Source organism: Cuculus canorus, chromosome 7 (genome assembly GCF_017976375.1).
Source record: "Cuculus canorus isolate bCucCan1 chromosome 7, bCucCan1.pri, whole genome shotgun sequence".
In the NCBI taxonomy this organism is placed as follows: domain Eukaryota; kingdom Metazoa; phylum Chordata; class Aves; order Cuculiformes; family Cuculidae; genus Cuculus; species Cuculus canorus.
In genome coordinates, this window is record NC_071407.1 from 16,749,666 (window position 1) to 16,770,628 (window position 20,963).

Sequence of the window (20,963 nt, forward strand, 5' to 3'; positions counted from 1 at the left end):
TTTATTATCATAATGATAAAACTAACAAAACTTTTGCACTATTTCAAATAGCATCTATATAACAATATATAAATAAATATTAAAATAATGTGTTTACCTGTCTAGCGCACCTTCTAGATGTTCATGTGACACATCAAAGTAATAGTTGGTATGTTCTCCACTCGTGAAAGCATTTGAGCTCCCAGCATGCTCACTAAGAAATTGGCTATACTCATTCTCTTTTGGATATTTCTTGGTTCCCAGGAACAGCATATGCTCACAAAAATGACTAAGCCCAGCAATGTTGGGGGGATCAGACAAGGATCCTGCAGGAGGAAAAACTTCATGTAACAGCTGATAAAAAGTAATACTAAAACATTAAGTCTTTTAAAGTGTTTTATGTTACAGTATGTTGCCTCAGGAGATTATATCAACTCTATAGATGTAAGCAGACACCTTGTGCAGCTATAATCAACTAATATCAATCTTAAAAAAAAAAAAAAATTGGAATGAGTAACCGAACCAATTAGTGTCTCAAATTGCCTCTCCAGATCAGCCTCCAGTGCCTTATAGAGACAGTTTTTCAATTGAAGTCCATGACTCAATCTGTGAAGACCTGGCAGATCACAATGTTCTAACTTCTATACCTTGACTTTAATAAGGGCACTGTCTTAGAAGGCAGCAATTGCCAGCTGCAATTAAGGAGGTGCTTATCCCGTGGTTTAGACAAGCAATAACCTATAATTGCCTGAACACAAGCAGCTATCAGTGACCAGCTAGTAGGTGTGAAGGCACACAGATTAAAAGACAATGCCAATGTGCTAGAATGGAAGCCAGGAATGTAGAAGTTTGAGTCTGGCATTCCTGCTTTGGAGTGTGCAACCACGTGCAAAGAGAGGGCAGAGATGAAGGCAACAGATACATCTCCCGCAGTACACGTGCAGGAACTAGATGCTGCAGTTGGCTATTAGTCTCATAGTACCTAATAAGCCACATCTGGGATCCTCTGAACTAGACAGTGATCTGTGACAGTCAACTCCTTAACAAAAAAAAACAGAAGTTTTCAAAGTTACTCTACTACTTCTGCCTTAACAACAGTAGTGGAAGCTCCCAACTACAAGCATGGCAAGAGGATACTTCCGTAATGAGTAAGGATGCTTAGGTAACATGCACATGCATCATAATTTCCAAGCATCTGAGAAACTACACAAGCTTGAGAAATACCTCCAATATAAGAAAAGGCTTCCACTATTCCAAAAAGTCAAACTGCCTTCCTCGTCTATTTGCAGTATTTCTGTTTGCACGCTTAAGCGTCCTCCAACTCCTCCAGCACTACAGCATTTTCACACCTCTACACATCAACAACTTAACATGAAAAAAAAAAGTCTGACATGACAGATGGAGCTGTCTGAAATAATTGCACTCACACCCGCCCCTTTTCTACTTACAAAAGGTCTTTCATAACATGAAACTTGATGGTTAAAAGAAGTCTTCCTACTGACTGAGCTACACTTGAGTAAACACAGAGTACAATACAGGAATTTAATTAACTCTAATAATTTTCAACTTGACGCGTCAAAGAATTAAAATTACAATAAAAGACTAGGCTGCCAACTGGATAGCATTCCTGTCAGTTTACTTGAAATGAAGGTACCAAAATGTAAAGCATTTTTATTAATTGCATAATGAACAAAACATGCATTAAATACCTATGTGCACATCAAGTGCTGCTGAAGATTTATCTGTGGTGGGATCACTAATGAGAAGAGCTTTAATGCCATTTGCCAACTCCAGTCCACGATATTCTCGTTTATCCTCAGGTGATTTGATAATTTCATTTGTTATTCTCTTAATAGCAGGATTGTTCATTTTGTTGTTTGTCTCTTCTTGAAACCTTGAAAGAAAACAGAAAAAATTTCACTTACAATTTTTATTTAAGCCCTGCTGATATTATGTTAGAGAATACTGGGCGATAGAGACAGCAAGAAATCTAGTTCTGTGCAGAACTCATAGAACTCGCCTAAAAGTATAATTCAGATCCTGAGAGATACTGCTGTTAAAACAAAAACAAAAACAAAACAAAAAAAAAAACCTGAAGAGCAAGCAACATGACAAAACTGTAGATTATGTAATTGAATGCTTAAAGTTTCGTACTAACGGTAATCAGAAAAATAAACTAATAAAGAAATGTCATCCTTTAGTCAATTATGATAAGAATTAAACTAAATCAAGTATATAATACTATCTCAAGCACACTTTCAGGCTTCAGCGAAGTATTTCATGTGTCTGAATTGGTGGTTATATTATAAATGTTGTAACTCTGCGATTATCAGATAAACAAAATTTTACTAGTAAACAACTGGATTTGTAAACTCAAGCAAGAAAGACTGACACCACTTACAATATTGCCGTAAAACTACAAACACCTTACAGAATTGACACAATGAACAGGAACAGTCTGTCTGATGTGTTTCAACTACTATTGGTTTAACAGACATGCTACAGACATGTTTCTTTAACGGTACAATCCTGAAATGCTAAGAAAACAAGTGTGATTAGTGCTATGAATACCAGTTATTCTATTTTTTTAAATGCTGAGAAAAAAGGTGAGACACTCAGACTTTGATATTTGGGGAGGGAGAGTTGAACCACTAGGGTGCACATTGAAAGAAAAATTAAAAAAACAAACCACCAACATAAAAAAACCCTGAACAAACCATCACACACACCCACACACATACCCCACCACCCACTTACCCAGCCATATCCCCCCCTTCCCCCCCCCCCCACACGCGCACACACCCACCACACCCCCCACCCCCCCCCATCCCAGAAACAGGAAATCGGAGTGCTGTGCTCTGAGCCTATCACGTGTTGAATTCCTGTGGGTAACAGCCACTGAATTCTAACTCTGCTTTACAGGAAGGGTTGTAGAATGGGGCCTATTATAAGTATACAGCACCAACCAAACACAGTCTTTTCCTGCAGTGAAGTGTTGCTTGCCATATTGCCAAGTAACTTCCTACAGGAGGTTCATTAGTTGTTGCTGAATTAACTTCACTTACAAAGAAAACCAGATCCAAGTCTAACTTCCCACCATGACACATATAGAGACGCATGAGAAATACTGTACGGTCCTGTCAGCATCACAGAGATAACAAGAAGTTTCACAGTATTTACTTTTCCATTTTCAGGCTGTACAGTTCAAGGAACTTCATCTAAGTTTAAAGACTGCATACAAGCTTTAAGACCAGACGGAATGTGTAACACGAAGGACTATCATCATCTTGTCATACATATTGTTTCAGGTCTCCAGTCATCACATTTTAACTAACTCTCTAGCCAGCAAATCCACTGCATTCTCAATGCTACCAGATACACAACAAACAACTTCAGAAAAAAAAAAAAATCAGATTATATATTTCGGTTTTGGTTTAAAATTACAAATGAAAAAGGCAATCGGCTAATAAAAGCTCCTTCCTAAAATACCGTATCATTCTCAAAACGGGAAGCAGTTCTGCAACCTCTGGTCCCTCTGGATTATCTCCTTCCCATTTATTCATGTTATTCCACGGTATAAAAACAACAGCCAACTTGAAGCCAGCAGATACACAGCCATCAATATTGGTGTTATAATGAGGCTGGTAACATGCTGTTAATAATGAACTCTTTAAGGAAATAAAATTTCTGCACACAAAGTCTACAGCAGAATCAGTGAAAAACTTTCACAAATAGAAAATTAAGATTGTCACCTGTAGCATAGTGAATATTTGTGTAAAACCGGACTTATGCTTGAGGAAGGTGATACATATGTAAAAAAATCAGTAAAGTAAGCACTAGATCTTTGAGTACTTTTGAAAGTAAAAAGATTACTTTGGAACTTTTAAATAGACAAATTACAATGCACCTTTGTATCAAAGACAGTAAAATTACAAACAGGGATTACAATCCAAATCTAAAAAAACATGGAAGCACTGAGTACAGAAAGCATCAAAGATTAATCAGAATCTGAATGTCTCTAAGCAAGAGCCATAAACAATACAAAGTTACTTTTTAAAACAGGCACCTCAATGTACTGTTTATTGTCTTTTATATTATGTTGTCAAATTAAAGATGGGAGGGAAAAAGCAAATTCAAGCAATTTTGTTGTACGAGTTCAAAAGGGGATGTAAAGCAGAGGAAACTGCTAGCAATATCAATCAAACATTTGGCCAGGGGATCATCAACGAACACAGCACTGGTTCCAAATATTCTGTAACAGAAACAAAAGGAGATGTCCTGCTGCAACATACAACAAACAATTGAGGGCCAGTATTGAAGCAGACCCAAGCAAAATAACTCGAGAGGTTGAAGAACTTCAATGTTCACCATTCTACAGTTGTTCAGTATTTGCACCAAACTGGAAAAATAAAAAGCTCAAATGGGTGCCACATGAGCTGTACAAAAATTTTTAAAAAAATCACTTTTATGAAGTTTGCTTTGCACTTATTTTGCACAACAAAAATGATCCATTTCTTGATCACACTGTGACATGCTGAAAATGGATTTTATAACACAACTGACAGCATTCCACACAGTGGGTGGACCAAGGTGAAGCACCAAAACATTTCCCCAAACTGAAAATGCATCAAAAGAAGGTCATGGTCACTGTTTGGTGGTCAGCAAGTGGAATCATTCACTACAACTTCTTAACTCCTGGCGAAACCATCACAGGAAACTATTGCCAGGAAAACAAAATCCACTAGAACTGCAATGTTTACATCCAAACTTGGTCAGTTGGAAAGGACCAGTTCTTCTCCATAACAACACTAGACCATATCTCACAAATGACTCTGCAGAAGCTGCAAGAACTGAGCTACAAAACTCCCTCTCACCCAGCTCACTCATCAGACCACTCTGCCACTGATTACCACATTTTCAAGCATCTCAACAGCTTCCTGCAAGGAAAGGTTTTCCACAACCAAGCAGCAGCTCAAAACACCTCAGAAGAATTCATCAGTTCCAGGACTCCAAAATTCTATGCTACCAGAATATACAGAATTGTTTCTTGTTGGCAAAAACGCATAGATTCTAATAGGTCTTATTTTGACTGAAAAATTTAATTCTAGGCTGAGATATAACGCCTTAAAGTTGATGGTTAAAAATATCAACTATTTTTGCACTAACCTAATAAAAAAAATGCCGTGTTGTTCCAGGTCCTAGGCGAAATACTCTACTGAACTTAAGATACTGTGTAAAATTTATGAAGCGAGAACAGATACTAATTTTAATAGATGAAAATCAGTAACTAAACTGCTCTTAATTGTTCTTCACTTCCACACAATACTACTGGATTGACACATGCAAGTACGTAGCAGAGTAAGTAAGGTCTCTGAATTTCCCAATTTCACTTTTGCTAAGGAACAGCTACAACTTGATTTTCAGCCAAAATATTCCATCTCATTAAGACATTAGTTGCTTTTCATAAGATGCACATATACTATAAACTTCCAAGTTTTTTTTTTAAACGTTATACAATTTCCTTGTCATCTGATACCTCGTTATTCCTACACCACACCATTAAGTCACAGAACTTTACTGTTAGTTCAGATGACTCATCTTTCCAACGTGATTCATCAAATTACGCAGCTTCTGTGAAATCTTATGAGAGATCAATTGATGTCTTGTGTAGCTGCACACCTCCACTTCATTTTATTATCATTCGTTATTTCTGCCTCCTTCATACGCTAACTCCAGCTTGGTAGTCAAATTACAGCACAGGAAAAACCTATAATTTTCAAAAGGTCAAAAGCAGTAATTAAGCCTTTAAACTAAGGACTGAAACTTGTATCTCCATCTTCATTGTTACTTCAATGGGCACTGTGAGTAAAACATTCTCAACTTCAAATGGGTTTGCACGATTAACCCACAATTACTTCCCTGCAAACTAAACCGCAGTACCAGACAACTCCTAAAAGCAAGAGCAGATCAACTACACAATATCCCTGGAAGGCAATGCATCAAAAAACCAAGACCCATATCTTCCTGCTTAACTTCCTCCTGGTGCTACATTACTACAATAAAAAAGCTAGGAAAGAAGATTTTGCTTAAGATAGACTATACAATTTATTTTTCTTAAGGAGTAAACTACAAGACATAATATTAAACATTCCCTTGTCTAACTGCTTTTCTGTGCAAATTTAAATTGTCTAAGTGCAACTGCTTTACAACAATACCATGTTCCATTGTTTCACACAAGAACTCTCATCCATTACCATCCACTTTTTGTAACTAGAACTGCTTTTGACCATAGGAAGAAAAGTACCAGAAAGAGAAAGAATTCTGTATTTCTTGTAGTTTTTTTGAGGAGTTGCTTAATTCCAAAAATCAAGTTCAGACGCTGTCCTGAAGTACATGCACTACATCTACATCCTATGCTGTCATTACAGTGAGCTTTGAATGCTGATGGTCAGTAGCAAAGAAATTCATCCATAAACTAGACAATACATTTATTGCAGAGCCAATATCCTAATAAAAATGTAATTAAAAGAAATGCTGTCATACTACTTTCAGAAAACAGCAACAGAGAAAGACACAACAAAGCCAAGACAGCAGGAAAAAATACAAAGCATTACTGTGGCACTGAGAATTCTTCATCTGGCTCAAAAGTTACAGGTGGCAAGATGCTAGGTGATAGAGCTAGAAAGAAAAAGGAAAAGATTTGGGATGTTTCAACTGTGAGTAGTGTCCCAATTCAGTGACTAGGATATGTTAAATATTCCTCCTGCTCATCAAAATTACTTCCCTTGTACAAGGAGAGTATCAGACAGAACAGACACCGAATTTCCAACTACAGCACTCTGAAGTAAAATTACATTCTATTCTTTGAGGCCTCATTTTTTTAATGATTTCCAGGTAGGCAGTCCTTTGGAACCAGTGAGGCTCTCTGGGGATGCCAAGTTCCACCTGAAACCAGAGTATTACAGAGGGGGATTAAGTGATATATGATTCTGTCTAACTATTTTGATCTTTCAAAGTTATTTTAGAAAATTTACTTTAATTAAAAATTAGCCAGTCTAGTCAAATCTAAGTTTAATGTTGGAACAATTAAAGGATCATGTTCAAAACCCAATTAACAGAAACTCTTGAGGGTTGCTTCAATGCAAGAATGTAAGTAGCTAATAAAAATGTGACCCCCAAAGCACAAACTCTAAAGCACTTTTCAGGACTTTTTTTTTTTTTTTCCCATGACAGGCTGCACATATTTAAGTCAAATCCTGGTGCAGGGGTCTGAGCCAGATGAATGGCTGTAAACACTAATCAGTTTGCAGTAACCAGATGAAAAGCAACAGCTCAGAAGATTTTGATCCTTGCTTTCAGTTTACATCAGTTGCCTTAAAATTTAGTGTAGGCTCGAACCTTTCACGCAACTGAAGACAAATTCATTCTACGGACACACCTGTGAGTGTTGCAACATGCTTACTTAAGTTGACACTTGCACACACCAGGATCTGAATTGCTCCTCCTTTCCAGCTCCTTATTTTCAATTCATGTTTCATTGGTCTTTTGACTATACTCAATATGTTATTCTGACTGCAACACAATTGTTATTCAAGTTCTGTGTCTTTGAAACTACACAAAGACTACAGTAATGTTCAATCTCACACTTTGCACCTGTTCCAAGTTCTGTAGTTTATTTATATGCATTTCCTTTTTAGTTTGGGTCTTTTTTTTTTTTTAATTCCTAACTTAATTGCCAACCATTTACCAGAGTGAAGTGAAACCTTTGTTGAGCCAAAACCATTGAAAACATGTTGGCTGTATTATTTACTAATGCATCTTGGTTTACAGTTCTTAGTAACTTGCATGGAGATTTCTTCAGCTGCCAGTGCCTGGAGTGGAAGAGGTGCTGTGTGCTTCGGCAGGAGGCTCAGTGTTGCAGAGCCACCAGCCAGAGTTTTCTTATCTTTCTTAGAGGGATAATAGAACTGAGTCGAGTACTCTGGAAGAGTCCATGAACTTCTTTAGTTGCAAGCTCAAGGCTTTGCAACAATAAAAATCTCCATTCTTCCACAGGTCTTCACCCCTCCTCTTTGTCCCTCGCACCTAGCTCTCCTCCCGACAACAGTAGAATTCAATGTCATTATGACGTTCTTGTATGTGTAACAGTGATGTTACCAGTAAGTCAACCAACAATCCACCTCCTCTTAACCTCTCAATTCACTTGTATGCTACAAAAGTTATTTCTTAGACTGATCTGTAGGCAGTAGAGGTTTTTTCCTCTATCAGACAAACAAGGAGTAGAATCAATTCAGGTGACCATTAGCATAACGGATACTTCAAGAGACTACTTATAACTCTTTCAGGCTACAACAGACAAAACTAGCAATCATTCTTTTACACATCTAGAGACTAAAACAGTTCACATCATTCAACATCCATAAAGCATCAATCTTCTGTGAATTTACTTGTCACGAAACTTGAGAATGTATACGATCTCAACGCATTCCTGATGCTGATCTAAATAAATCTGACTGCATACATAGGCAGATAAACTGCAGAAGTAGACAAACTGCTCAAAAATGTTAACAAGTTTTATCACTTTTAAACTCATCAGGAATTCAGTATATTACTTCATACGCAAAAGCTCCACCTATAAAGACCCACAATGATTTAATCAGTGCTACAAAGTTATTAGGAACAAATAATCACGCCAAATCAGGCAAGTTTGAAATTGATGAATATTTACACGGCTTTATTATGTAGATCATTTTGAGTAAATTCTGAAGTCTTGCTACAATTAAAGCATTTTCAGAATCTCAGTCTGCAGCTTTTTGCCAAGTCTGTACTGACCTGGAAAATTCCCCTCAAACCATGGTGCCTTGCTCTTATTCCCAGAGGGTCCAGATTCAACAGCTCCTAGATCACAGCAGTAAAACTTGGTCTGCTGAAGGTTTCACTGCCAACATGACAGTAGAAACTCTAACACCAGCGTACAGGAATTACCAGTAGCATCAATCAGAAAATATCATTTGTGAACTTGGCAAAAACAAGGGCACTGGTAGCTTCACACATAAGATCAGGCCCCAGCTGAGCAACTGGCCTGACTAGTAAGATGATGTATGTTTTCAGTAGTCCTATGTTGGTCAAACAGGATGGGACACACAATCAAGATGCCATAAAGTTAATTTACTGCCCTAAAACTACATTCCTTAACTTGACCATCCCACAGTTTCCAAAGCACTGGGTTAAAAAGTCAAACAAAAAGGCAGGTTTTTCTACCATCTGATTTCAGACACAGCAATAAAGGATAATAAGTTTTAAAAAATTTCTAAACCACTTCAGCTTTTCTTATTGCTCCAAAAATTGTCCCAAACAATTCATGAAAACACTCTCCAGGGTAAAGAAGTTTTATCCAGGTTCACCAGAAATTAAAAAAAAAAAAACCCCACTCACAACTGAAATTAATCTTAATCTAGCACTTCTTTGCTTCAGTTTTCTACAAGATGGATGAAAATTAGGCAAATTCCAAACACATTTTCAAGCATTTCATTACCAAAAAAACTGACTCATTTTCAAATATAAGTGTAAGTGTAATTAGCTGGTTTTAATCTTTAGATGTTATGATCATCCAGGATCTTCAAAATGATTTCACAAAACTGGCACAATACTTTGGCTTGCATTGTTATTTCCACTAAAATCTCAAATTGTGTGCTAAGAAGGAGACTGAGAAGATCAGTTTCTGTGCCATGTGACCAGCTACTTCAAAGTGTATTTTACTCATTTTCTTCAGAAACATATTCAATACAATTAACTGGTTTCCATATCAAATATTGCAAGCCAGTCCTCCCTCCCTGATGCTTTTTCTCCACCACCCTACAGCTGCAGGGCTTGGTCCACAACTGCAGTAATATCTAGTGCGCGTCCCTTAACACGCTAGGCTGGATGCTACAGGAGAGACCTCCGTGCTTTATTCCAACTGTATTTTGATGTGTATTTCATACATTCTATCTACAAGCAGCACATCAGATTACCCAACAATCTTTGTAAAGCCAACTCACTTAACGCTTTATGCTACCATCTGTCTCATACCCTCAAAAAGAAAAACTTGTGAGGTCTGAATTAAAAAAACAAGATGAAACTAAAACTTCAGTTATACTGCATAACAACATGAAATACACAGAAAGATGAGCGAACTGGCAAGCAAATCTGATCTGGCAACAAAAACAGAAAGAACTTTAGAGCTCTGATTCATGAAAAGTGCTATAATCCCACATTAAAAGCAATTGTTTACCTAACACTAGAGCTTTGACATAACCAACAGACCTGTAACAAGGAGCAGTTTGCAAGAGTCAGCGGTGTATTCAACAAAGAAAGTCCTGACTGTTGACCTATTTTGTGGTTTATTTTCTACAATTTTGGACAATTAAATTCCAGTTCTACTGTTAATGCTGTAAGTAAACTCTCAGCGTCACAGCATTTTTTTCCATTTCAATTGTTCAGGCAACGTATACTTTTGACTCATTTTAAAAACAAGCTGCAGAAAGTCAGACCTAATTTGAAAGTTGTTCACTATAGCTTTCTAACAAGCTCCATATTTTATCAACTTATGGATATCACAAATGCAGAGAACGTAAAGACACCCAATGACAGACCAAGCAGATACATAACTAGACACATAACTGATTAATTCCCTTACATTTTTTTTTATAAAAAACTTTCTGATTTTTACCTTGTTAAATAATCCATATATCAAAGTTGTTATAATACGGTCTAATACGATAGAATTAATGTATTAACAATATCAACCAAACAAGTGATCTTTCAAATAGTCTGACAATAGTTTTAGTAAACGATTTCTACGACAACTTGCAATGACCCCTAGCTAGAGGCCTAACAACTTCCAGTTCCGTGAAACGCTGGAGGTAATGAACTTTTTGTCCCTTCCCTCCTTCTTCTTCTGGACGTAACAGGGTAGGGAACTACTTTTGTATTCATGTGCAAAGTAAGAACAGATAATTTCAATGCCGTAAGTGAGATGAAAAGGGGGAGACAAGTAGTTCTAACTGAGAAATTATCTTGCAACTTGACAGGCAGATAAAGGTTAAAAATTACATGAGAAGAAATATTTAAAGCTGAAAAAAGATGAAAATACGAACAAAATTCAGGAAAAACTTAAACAGGGAATATGCAACTGAATAAAAGATTATTTTAGTTCTCACGTTTGCCATCTTAACAAAAAAAAAATAATTACATGAAAGCACTATGCCTGTTCTCACTGCATCATTATTTCTGCAAATCCCAATTCACAATTAAAATAAACTGAATTATTCTAGTGGGACATGTCCCTGCCCATCGCAAGGGGCATGGAATTAGATGATCTTTTAGGTCCCTTACAACCCAAACCAATCTGTGATTCTATGATTAAATCCCGGTTACGAGCAGTATGAAAACAAAACATGACAAACTTAACATATACTCACATATATAACGTTACGTTCAAACACCGCATATATTTACCTGTTTAAAGAGGAGTAATGTATCAGGACAAACTACAGCCCGAGAATAGCACTGGCTCGGCACACACACTAGGGCTCACCTCTACCACTCCGGAGCACAGTCACCAATTACCAACAGTCAGGGCGCATCCGTATTTTGACACGCGAGCGCTGACGGCATGAGTCATCAGAACTCACTTTTCCGTCCCCAAAAAGATGTTACTTTTGACGTCTCTTACTTTTGCGGCGTTAAATATAGGTTTTGCCATTAAGAGAACAGCTACAGCGTTACAGAATGAAAGGCAAAGCTCAGCCTCTTTCCCTCGCCCAGCTCCCTGCCCGGAAACACTCTGCCCAGCGGGTGCGCGGGTCACCGGCCCCGGGGCGGCCGGGCCGAGCTCTCCCGCTGCCCCTCACAACTTCGCCCAACTCTACACTAGTTTCTTCTTAAGAAAATTAAACTTTTTTTATATATCTTTATGGGTTAAGAAAGCAACAAAAGTTAACCAACGCGAAAATTCCACGTTTCCTTGAGGGCAGGCGGAGAGGGGAAGCCCAACAAAGCGGCCCCGGTGCTCCCGGCGGTGGAGGCGCCGCTCGAGGCTCCCCCGGGCCTCCCCGGACCCTCAGGCACATCAGGCCACATCAGGCCACACCGGCCCCGTTGCCGCCCCTGCCCCCTCCCAGGCCCCACGGGGAGGCGGCGCTCGGGGCAGGGGTCCCGCGCCTCCCGCGCCCTCGTACCCGTGGAATCCGCTCCGCCGGCAGCAGGATAGAAGCGGGGCGGCGCAGGGTGTCGGCGAGCGCAGCAGAGCCCGCCTCAGCGCAGGAAGCAGCCGCTGCCGCATGCCCCGGCCCCGCTCGCCTCAGCGCGCGCCGTTGCCCGGCGGCGCCATCTTGCCGCGCACCACCCCCCCCCCCCGCCCCGCGCCCGGCCGCAACCCCTCCCCGCTGCCCGCCGCCCCCGCCGGGCCCGTACCTGGGGCTGCGGGAGCCGCCTGCGCTGCCGGGGATGTGGCTGCGGCGGGGGCGGCCGCTGGGAGGGGGCGGAGGAGGAGGAGGAGGGGGTGGCGGCTGGGCGGGGAGCGGGGGAGACACTCGTCGCGGCGGGGGGAGCAGAGCCGGGGGGAAAGAGCCGCGGGGAGGGGGCGCGGTGGATGGGGGGGGGGGGGGGCAGAGCCACCGGGGAGGGGGACAGAACCGCCTGGCGGGGAGGCGAAGGGCAGAGCAGGAGGGCGGCAGGGGGGAAGAGCCGTCGGGAGGAGGGAGAAGGGGGAAGGCGGCGGGGGAGTGGGGGAGCAGGGGGATGGCAGAGGGGGCAAAGCCGCGGGGTGGGAGGTCAAGGCCGCGAGGGGGGAGTAGGGGGGCGGCGGAGGGGGGGTGTCGGAGCCGCGGGGGACGACGACTGCGGACTGGGGGGGCAGATTGGGTGCAGGTGGATTGAGGGGGGACAGAGCCCCCCGGGGGAGGGGCCGGATGGGGTGTCAGAGCCGCAAGCGGGGCAGGGGAGCGGGGAGCCGCCCGGCCGGTGTCCGCGTCCCTGCCGGCGAGAGGCGACACAAAAGGTAATTAGGCGGCTCGTAATGGAGCGCAGTGGGTGCGGTGCGGTGCCAGCGGCAGAGATTGCAGTTCTGCCTGGGCAGCGGACGTCAAAGTCTTCCCTCTCGCTCGCTCTGCCCTCCCCGTGCAGGACGGGTTACCGGTGCAAGGCTGGGTAAGGCCGGACTCCTGTCACAACTCCCTGTGTTTGGTTTTCTGGAGAGGGTTTTTTTTTGTTCTTGGTAGGTTCTCCCCGGGAGAACATCGTGGTTCTGGCCAGCTGTCTTAATTCCTAGGCAAAAGAAACCCAAACCACACACACCCCAACCCCCCTGCTGTTTACACTTCTATTAATATGCTTTTTCAGGTGTATCTACTTTCACATGTCTTATTTCTCAAAGCTAAAAAAAAAATCCTCAATGTGCTACATTTAATGCCTGATTTCAGCTTCCCCACTGCTTGCTTTTTATTACAGGTAGAATCTCGCAGCTGGAAGTTAACAGAAACCTCCTCGTGCCATAAGACGGTAGAAAGATATGACCTGACGAATTAGCTAAGGTTATTTCTGCAGCCAAAGATGGGACTGGTATTGCAAGTAGCTTTAAACTAGTCAGCTTTGGTCAAATTAGCAGTTAGAAGTGGCAGCACACTGCTCCATATGGTCAACAAAATCTGTCAGGGAATTTGAGTAGACATTCAGCTGCTGGCTTCCACTGAGGTCTGCGCTGCCATAGAGACGCATTTACCAGTACCTGAGCTGCACGGTTTAAAGCATTTTTGTCTACATCAAGTACACCCACACTTCTGGCCTCAGTTTAGACGCAGAACTGTCTCTCAGCTTAACTAATCCTGGTTGGAGCGAGGCAGTTGGTAGCTTTCACCTAAATTAACTGTTTGGTTTTAGAACTGTGGGGGAGCCTAATTTTAACACAATATGTTAACGCCTGCAAAAATGAAGGATATCTTTGTCCTCACTTGGTTCTGGTTTGAGGCAATCTGTTTTTTTCCCATTTCCTAGTACATGTAAAAGTCAAAATCAGGCCAGAGGGAAAGAGGACAGGATAAATCGTGAGATCTTAAATATTACTTCCACCCCTTTGCCATTGCCAGTGCATCAGAGAGGGTAATCCCATTGTGTCTGGCAGAAAGCACACTGCCAGATGAGTGCCTCTTTGTGATCTCTTTCCTCCCTCTCTGAAGCAACTGGGGGATTAAGAGGTGAATTGGAGTCACTCTCTTTAAATTGGACCTATAGTATAAAATTATTCTGCCTTTATCCTTAACACAAAGTTGTAGGCACAAGTTGTATCAGCTATTATGTAGGGGTGAACCCTGTAAAAGTATACAGTTTCAGGCAGTTTATTCCTTTTTCAGGTCCTGACAGAGAGTTTGCTAGCCTAATGTAGCCAAATGTATATATTTAGCTAATGCTGGCCTGAGGTATATTTAGCTGCTCTGACAAATCCTGCCTTTACTGCTAGATCTTCTTTAAGATACACACAGAGCCAGCACTGGGAAAGCAAAGTACACTACACCAGCAAGTCTTTGGTGGTCTGCTAATAGTTGCATCTAATGTAGGCACTTCTGCTTCTGTAGCTCTGGTAATTAAAGATCACACCTCCTCATCCATCTGAGTATTGCATGCAAGCTGACTGTTGTAGCTATTGCAGCAAAAGTGTGCAACAGAGGTCACACCTACTGTACTTTATACCTGTTTTATGCACTGTAAGCTTATTTAGTGGCTATTCAATGGCACTGATGTTTATTCAGAGCAAACTGGGTTCTTACGATCTAACCCCTCTCTGTTTCTACTAGCCAAAATTACACTCATCCACTGTATTGGATATCTTTTCCATCTTTTAAAGATAGTTTTAAGACAACACCGTCAGCAAAAGTAAAAAGGACTTTCAGTAAAATTCCTTTCCCGGTGTAGTCCAGTAACTAAGATTTCTTCCCCATGAAACTTTAATTGCTCATAGACAGCTGGTGCTTTCAGTCCTGCCTTCTTCATCTGCCCTAGTGGAAAAACAAGTCCTGTCCTAAAGATGAAATAAACTTAAGTATGATTTACAGTAAGTATGGAAATTACCCATGGAGTAAAATTCCGTATGGAGTAGCAGTGCAGAGATCCCTCTTCGGGGTATGTGACATAAATGTACAGTGCAGCAAAAATGATCCTTAGACAGGTTACAAATAATTTAGAATAAATCTGGTATTTTTTATTCCTCTTGAAAGTGAAGAGGCAGCAAGTGTAAAAAGCCAAGTACAGCCTTGATAGGCTTTGAATGGAAGCATATTTTTCCACCTAGCTAAAGTTTTTTATTAAATTCAAATTATAATTGTATATAAAAGGGCTTTCTAGCAAACTGGCTTCGGGCTGAAAAAAGTGTAGCTCCTGATTTTTATTTCCAACCCGAAATAAATAGTGGCAATTTCATGACAAGGCTTATATTAAAAGAGATTATCTGTTGACTGCTCTAGGTATAAAAATACTGAAAGAATATAGTTTTAAAGTCAAAAGGTAATGAGAAACCAAGGAGACATTTCCTGTTGATTTCAGTGGGTCCTGTCAAATCTATATGTTTCCTATTTTCCTATTCATTGTTTCTTTTCAAGGGTGTCATCCACCTGCATGCTTTAACCAAAAACAGGTAGGCATATAGAAAATTATTAGCTTTACTCTGAGCTAATTACACAAATGCATACACAAATGCGTGTGGTGTTGATTTTTTTATTATGGTGACTGTAACTATAAAAAGATGTGAAAGCGCTACCATCTGTGTCTGTGTCGGACAGTGATCTGGCACACATGCAGAAAAAGAGATCCTTTATTCTGTGTATTTTCCCTGGTTAGTTGAAACCAATTCAACTAACCAATTATATATGCACGGAGTCCTTAATTTTTCACAAAGGTAGTTTTCAATATTTTTTCAATAAGATAGTTATTGTATCATCTCTTTTGTTTCTAACAGTAAAACAGTCATCCTGATACTTTGATTAAAGGAGAAGAACCCTATTCTCAGCCAAGAATATACCAGTACACTGTGTGTGTAAGTCCTTATTGTTTAACTTTCTGTATGGGAACAACAGAGAGTTTAGAATATAACTGGCCAACGGGACAGGCTGTTCAAAGGCTAGAAATTGCTTTATGTTCATCTGAGGTGAAGGTCATCTCCTCTTTACAGTGAGTATGCAATTAATCAGTATTTTTTTCCCTGTGTCAATGATAATATTAAACAATATTAAACTTTCCATATTTCAATGTAACTTACACACAGTGTAGCAAGTTGGTAATCAAAACAGGTGTTACTAAGCCTTGAAGAAGTCTCACCCAAACTTATAATTTGTATAAATTATCTCTCTCTGTTATTAAAACTTAATTCTTGGCTAATTATGTTTAGTATCAACAGTTCTACTATTTGTCAGGTTTCCATACCTATACCCAGGTCATGTAATACAGATCCTAGGAAAATATTTAAGACATGCATTGTCTATGATATCACTATAATACTGTGAGTTCTTATTGGCAAGCATCAGTGGAAAATTGTCCATTTTGATCAATAAGTGGGGATCAGTAATCTCTACCAAAGTCATTACATTGGCGGTTGTATTATTTTATCACTTATTTTTCTGTAATATTTTTGTCTCTCTTTAAAAAAAATAAAACATTTATTACAGATGATGTACATGCCTTCTTAAAGGTCATTCTGCCAACACTGTTAAAGACTATCCTAAGAAGAATTCTTGTTTCTTTTTTCTCACATTTGTATTGCTTAGGAAATGCTAGCTCCCTGTTACTCAGTGTTTATACTGTATTAGTATCTTTAGGCTCTACTTAGTCTAAGAAAATGTACAACCTATACTATAAATTTATCTTGTAAAACAAAGCTGCAGCTATTAGACTGCATGCACTTTGTAAGCTAAATTGGTTACCAGAAATATGTATTTTCCACTTACAAAGGCTATGGCAAAGTTAGCCACCAGCCAGATTCAACTCCCAGTAATTAAATAGATCACTGACATTTAAATACAGCTTTGAATGATCTTTTCTTCTGTGTTTGTGATGGACATGTTTATATTTTGAGCAAAATTCTGACTAATGCGAGTTACACTTTCATACTAGAAAAGAACAAACAGGCAGCAATAGGAAGAAAAGACTTGTTGTGTTCCAGTGCTGCCTTCTTTTCTATCATCTGTATGGTATACAGAGCAAAAGGTGAAGATTCAGTATATTCACATACCTGCATTTGATTTTTCAGTCCAGCAGTAGCTCCTACACAGTTGCCTGTATGAATTACTTTTTCTCTTTGCACATATGAAATACAAAAGGCGGCTAAGAATAAGGGTGGTCTCAATATGTTTGCAGTGGATATCACTATTGTATTAATTTTCCTACTTGGTTAAATCTTCACTTAACTGAAAATGTATTATTGTGATTTTTAGTGTTTCATTAGAGGAAAAAAAAATGGCGTATCTTAGTAATACCAACCCACCAAACTAATTTCAGTTGGAAAGTTAAGCTCCAAGACTGTTAAGAAACATGGGTTCCTTAGTTGTCTATGCATATAAAAAGCCTTTTCTACAGAATTGTTGCCTTATTTCTAGGTTTTAGGCCAAAAGGTTAAAAATTGACGTTGAAGGCGAGTAATTCACCTGGCGGTTACTAACTTCCAAATATCTGTTCTTGCTTAAGTTTCAAAGCAGTCAACTTTAAAATAAAAGGGAGAGGAACTTGCAAAATTATAGATGGGTAATCTGAATTTCAGCAACCAGAACAACTGGCCCTAGAAGAGCAACAGCAAAGCACTGTAGGCCACACCAGGCAGATGACAGTCTGACGGCCTGTAGGAGCCAGAACAGATCTATGGAGAACAAGGCATGTCAGACCAGGTACATCTCCTCTAACATCTTCTTCTGCCCCTTCACCCACAGGACCTGTTAACCTGACATAGATTTCCAAGTAGCAAAGCTTTTAATACTGTCCTAAAGAAGCTGTCACACAGAAGCTAGGCTGTTATAAATGAAACTGCTTGCAAGAGGAGGCATACTTGTACTCGGCACGTGGTTCATTCACATGGTCTGGTTTCAAAATTAAAGGATTGATGTGATGAACCCGCTGTTCTTTGTCCTGAGCCTTTAACTATTCATTTTCATTCTGACGTAGGATTTTCCCACTACTGGAATATGCAGTATCAGCCTGTCAGTACGTGGGAAGTTGGGTGTAACATTCAGTGGGTGGTGATGAGCTGTGCTGGAGTTGAGCCTGCAGAAGGCCCAGCGGGCAGCGCTCTGAGCAGGGACAGAAGGCCCCTGGCCCAGCAGTTCTGCTGCGAACGCGGGGCGAGCTGCCCAAGGGTGCCCTACTGGACACAGAATGCTGTCCGTGGCCACACAAATAGAAATAGAATAGTAGTTTTTATTTCAAACAGGCAAAGTAAGGGTTCCACTGCCCTGGGCACTGGCGAGGTGTTCCTCTCTGTGAGAAACACTTATTCACTGGTAAACTATTGAAAGGGACAAAATCTTTGAAGCAAAGGCAATAATTTTTTTTTTATAGTTCAATGCTGAATTTGATGCTCTTCTAAAAGAGGTATCCCATCTTACAAAAGCAGTGGGTATAGATACTAGTTTTAGACAAAGAACCATGTAAATCATCAAAGAATGTTTACTTTTTTAATTATCTAACCACGTCTGGAGACTCCTTTCAGGTTATCTCCTAAGACAACTCCATCTTAGAAATTAATAAATTCTCACAGCCCTAAGGAAGGTTATCTCTTGATCTAAACCAGCTACATCTTACAAGATGATTACACATATCAATAAATTCTTGCAACTCTTATTCTTCCAGTGCTTTTTCTTTCAGGTTATTCATCCATGTCTGGAGATTGTCTGCATATTATCATAAATCATAGAATCAATAGGTTGCAAAAGGCCTCTTAGATCATCCAGTCCAGCCATTCCCATCTGCCACTAAACCATGTCCTCGAGTACCTTGTCTACCCATCTTTTAAAGACCTCCAGGGATGGTGACTCAACCACTTCTCTGGGCAGCCTGTTCATAATCTCTTCATACAAGACAGATTTATATTACAAGATAATTGAACACACAAATCAGCTGCAGCAAAATTCACTCTCACATCTCTGATTTTGAACGTGACGTTTAAAGACAACACGAACCAATGGGCGAGCCCGGCAGGGGGACAGAGGAGGGAAGCAAGCACGGCCACAGGGCTCGACCTGCGAGCAAAGGCTACAAGAGCCACGCGAGGCTTAAAGAACGCCAAGAGCGGCGGAGGCCCCGCTGCCGTCGAGCCTGCGGGCAGACAGCGACGGGCCCGCCTCCCCAGGTGCGAGTCTGACGTCACGGCGGGGCAGGGGGCACCGGCGGTCACGTGATGGTGAAGGGCGGGACTGCGCGCGCGCGCGTCGAGATTTGAAAGCCGTTCCCGTGGTGCCCCGCGCGCGGCCGTTGATTGGCCGCGGACTGGCGCGGCGCGCGGTTCAAGCGCTGCAGCTGCCTTCTGCCTCTCTCTCGCTTTCGGGTTCCGTCATGGCTTCCTTCAGTTCCCAGAGCGGCGGGAGCGCCAAGGAGGAGAAGGGCAAGAACATCCAAGTGGTCGTACGCTGCAGGTAGGCGGGAGGGCGGTCACGGCCCCGGGGAGAGCGGCGAACGCGCGAGACTCGCGGCCGGGAATCGTGGCGGGGCTGGTCGGGAGGGACCTTAAAGGTCTCCCGGTTCCACCCTCCCCTGCCAGTGGGCTGCTGGCCGCCAAGGGCCTCGCCTGGCCTTGGGCACCCCGAGGAACGGGCAGCCGCGGCGGGGAAGGAGATGCAGACCTCGCAGGTTTCTTTAAGCGTATTCTTTTTAATCAGGATGCCATACAGGAGTCAAATTAAGAACGTACTACTACTATTTCTCTGGCTTCTCTCCTTCAGGCAGATCTCTATACAGTTCCTTGATTTTCTGATCTTCAGACAACCAGGATGTTTTTGCCTGTTCTGTGCTCTCCTGACTGTTCTCAGCCATATCTCCAGTTCACTTATTCCCAGGCAGTTTTTCCCAGCCTGGTCTTATCACACATTCAAGATGCGTCATCTTGTGTGTCCAGTTCAGAACACCCGGTCTTTTTAATAATGTTTATTCTAATATGCTGGGTACCAGGTTCCCGTATACTTGGCTTTGCTCCCACAGGAAGCTGCAACTTTCCTGCGCCAGGGCCTCACCACCTGCATAGGAGAAAAAAAATCTTCCTAATATCTGATCTAAAACTTCCGCTTTCCACCTTATAACCGTTACCCCTCTTTCCCACTTACTAAACGTGTGCTCCCGGTGTGAAGCTGTGTAGAAAGGTGAAGAGCTGGACAAGGGTCAGTATGGCTGATAGTCGAGACACAAAAAGCAAAACTGAGTTTTTATTTTCTGCCACCTCCTGTGGGAAGCTGCTGTGATTGAACAGAAAATAAAGTTTTTGCTGTGCCAGCTGTCATGGGTCTTCCGTATAAATTCAGTGATGCAGGCTCTCCGAATTCAGACCAAAAAAACTATAGGGGTCAACTTCTTAAGGAATAATAACAACTTCAATAGTTGATACAGTGAATTTGGTTTTTGTTAGGATATGTCATACTTCATGTATCATATAATTAGGCTCTCTTCGTAATTTTGAGGTGCATTTAAAGACTTGCTCACTGATACTGGATCATGAATCTTAAGGTGTTGTTTGTTGAAAGTGTAATACTGCGAATAGGTTAATAGTAGTGTTCAAAGTACTACCAGAACTGCCAGTGTTAGTCTGCATATTATTATTTATGCCTTTTGCAGTCACTATTTCCTCATGCTTAGAAGTTCTACTTTTACATATGCAGAATGAAAACGAATTAAAGTTATTTTCTCTTATTTTTGCAATGCAAAAAGCTGCTGAAATGAATGTTATGGGACTGGTGACAGTGTTAATGTAAATCAAGGATACT

At 41.1% G+C, this 20,963-nt stretch overlaps 2 protein-coding genes across 6 annotated transcripts in view; one reads left to right on the forward strand and one right to left on the reverse strand.

Moving 5' to 3' along the window:
- IDE (insulin degrading enzyme) overlaps nucleotides 1-12,554 on the reverse strand; it is a 63,658-nt gene extending 51,104 nt beyond the window's left edge. For 2 of the 4 annotated variants that reach the window (XM_054071858.1, XM_054071857.1), the window contains exons 1-3: nucleotides 12,201-12,369; nucleotides 1,689-1,873; nucleotides 98-305 (exon numbers count right to left, since the gene is read on the reverse strand). In XM_054071858.1, the coding sequence (XP_053927833.1) occupies nucleotides 98-305; nucleotides 1,689-1,873; nucleotides 12,201-12,304 (497 nt within the window). In that variant the 5' untranslated portion in view covers nucleotides 12,305-12,369. Of the gene's footprint in view, nucleotides 1-97; nucleotides 306-1,688; nucleotides 1,874-11,478; nucleotides 11,597-12,200; nucleotides 12,370-12,435 lie in introns of those variants that run through there. The other 2 variants (XM_054071859.1, XM_054071860.1) reach the window with 2 other exon arrangements.
- A 339-nt stretch (nucleotides 12,555-12,893) lies between these two features.
- The window catches only part of KIF11 (kinesin family member 11), a 29,469-nt gene continuing 21,399 nt past the window's right edge, over nucleotides 12,894-20,963 (forward strand). The window contains exons 1-2 of one of the 2 annotated variants that reach the window (XM_054071913.1): nucleotides 12,894-13,170; nucleotides 15,968-16,045. Coding sequence is in view for 1 of the 2 variants with exons in the window: in XM_054071912.1 (XP_053927887.1) it covers nucleotides 19,546-19,625 (80 nt within the window). In the remaining variant the exon portion in view is untranslated. Of the gene's footprint in view, nucleotides 13,171-15,967; nucleotides 16,046-19,419; nucleotides 19,626-20,963 lie in introns of those variants that run through there. The other variant, XM_054071912.1, reaches the window with a different exon arrangement.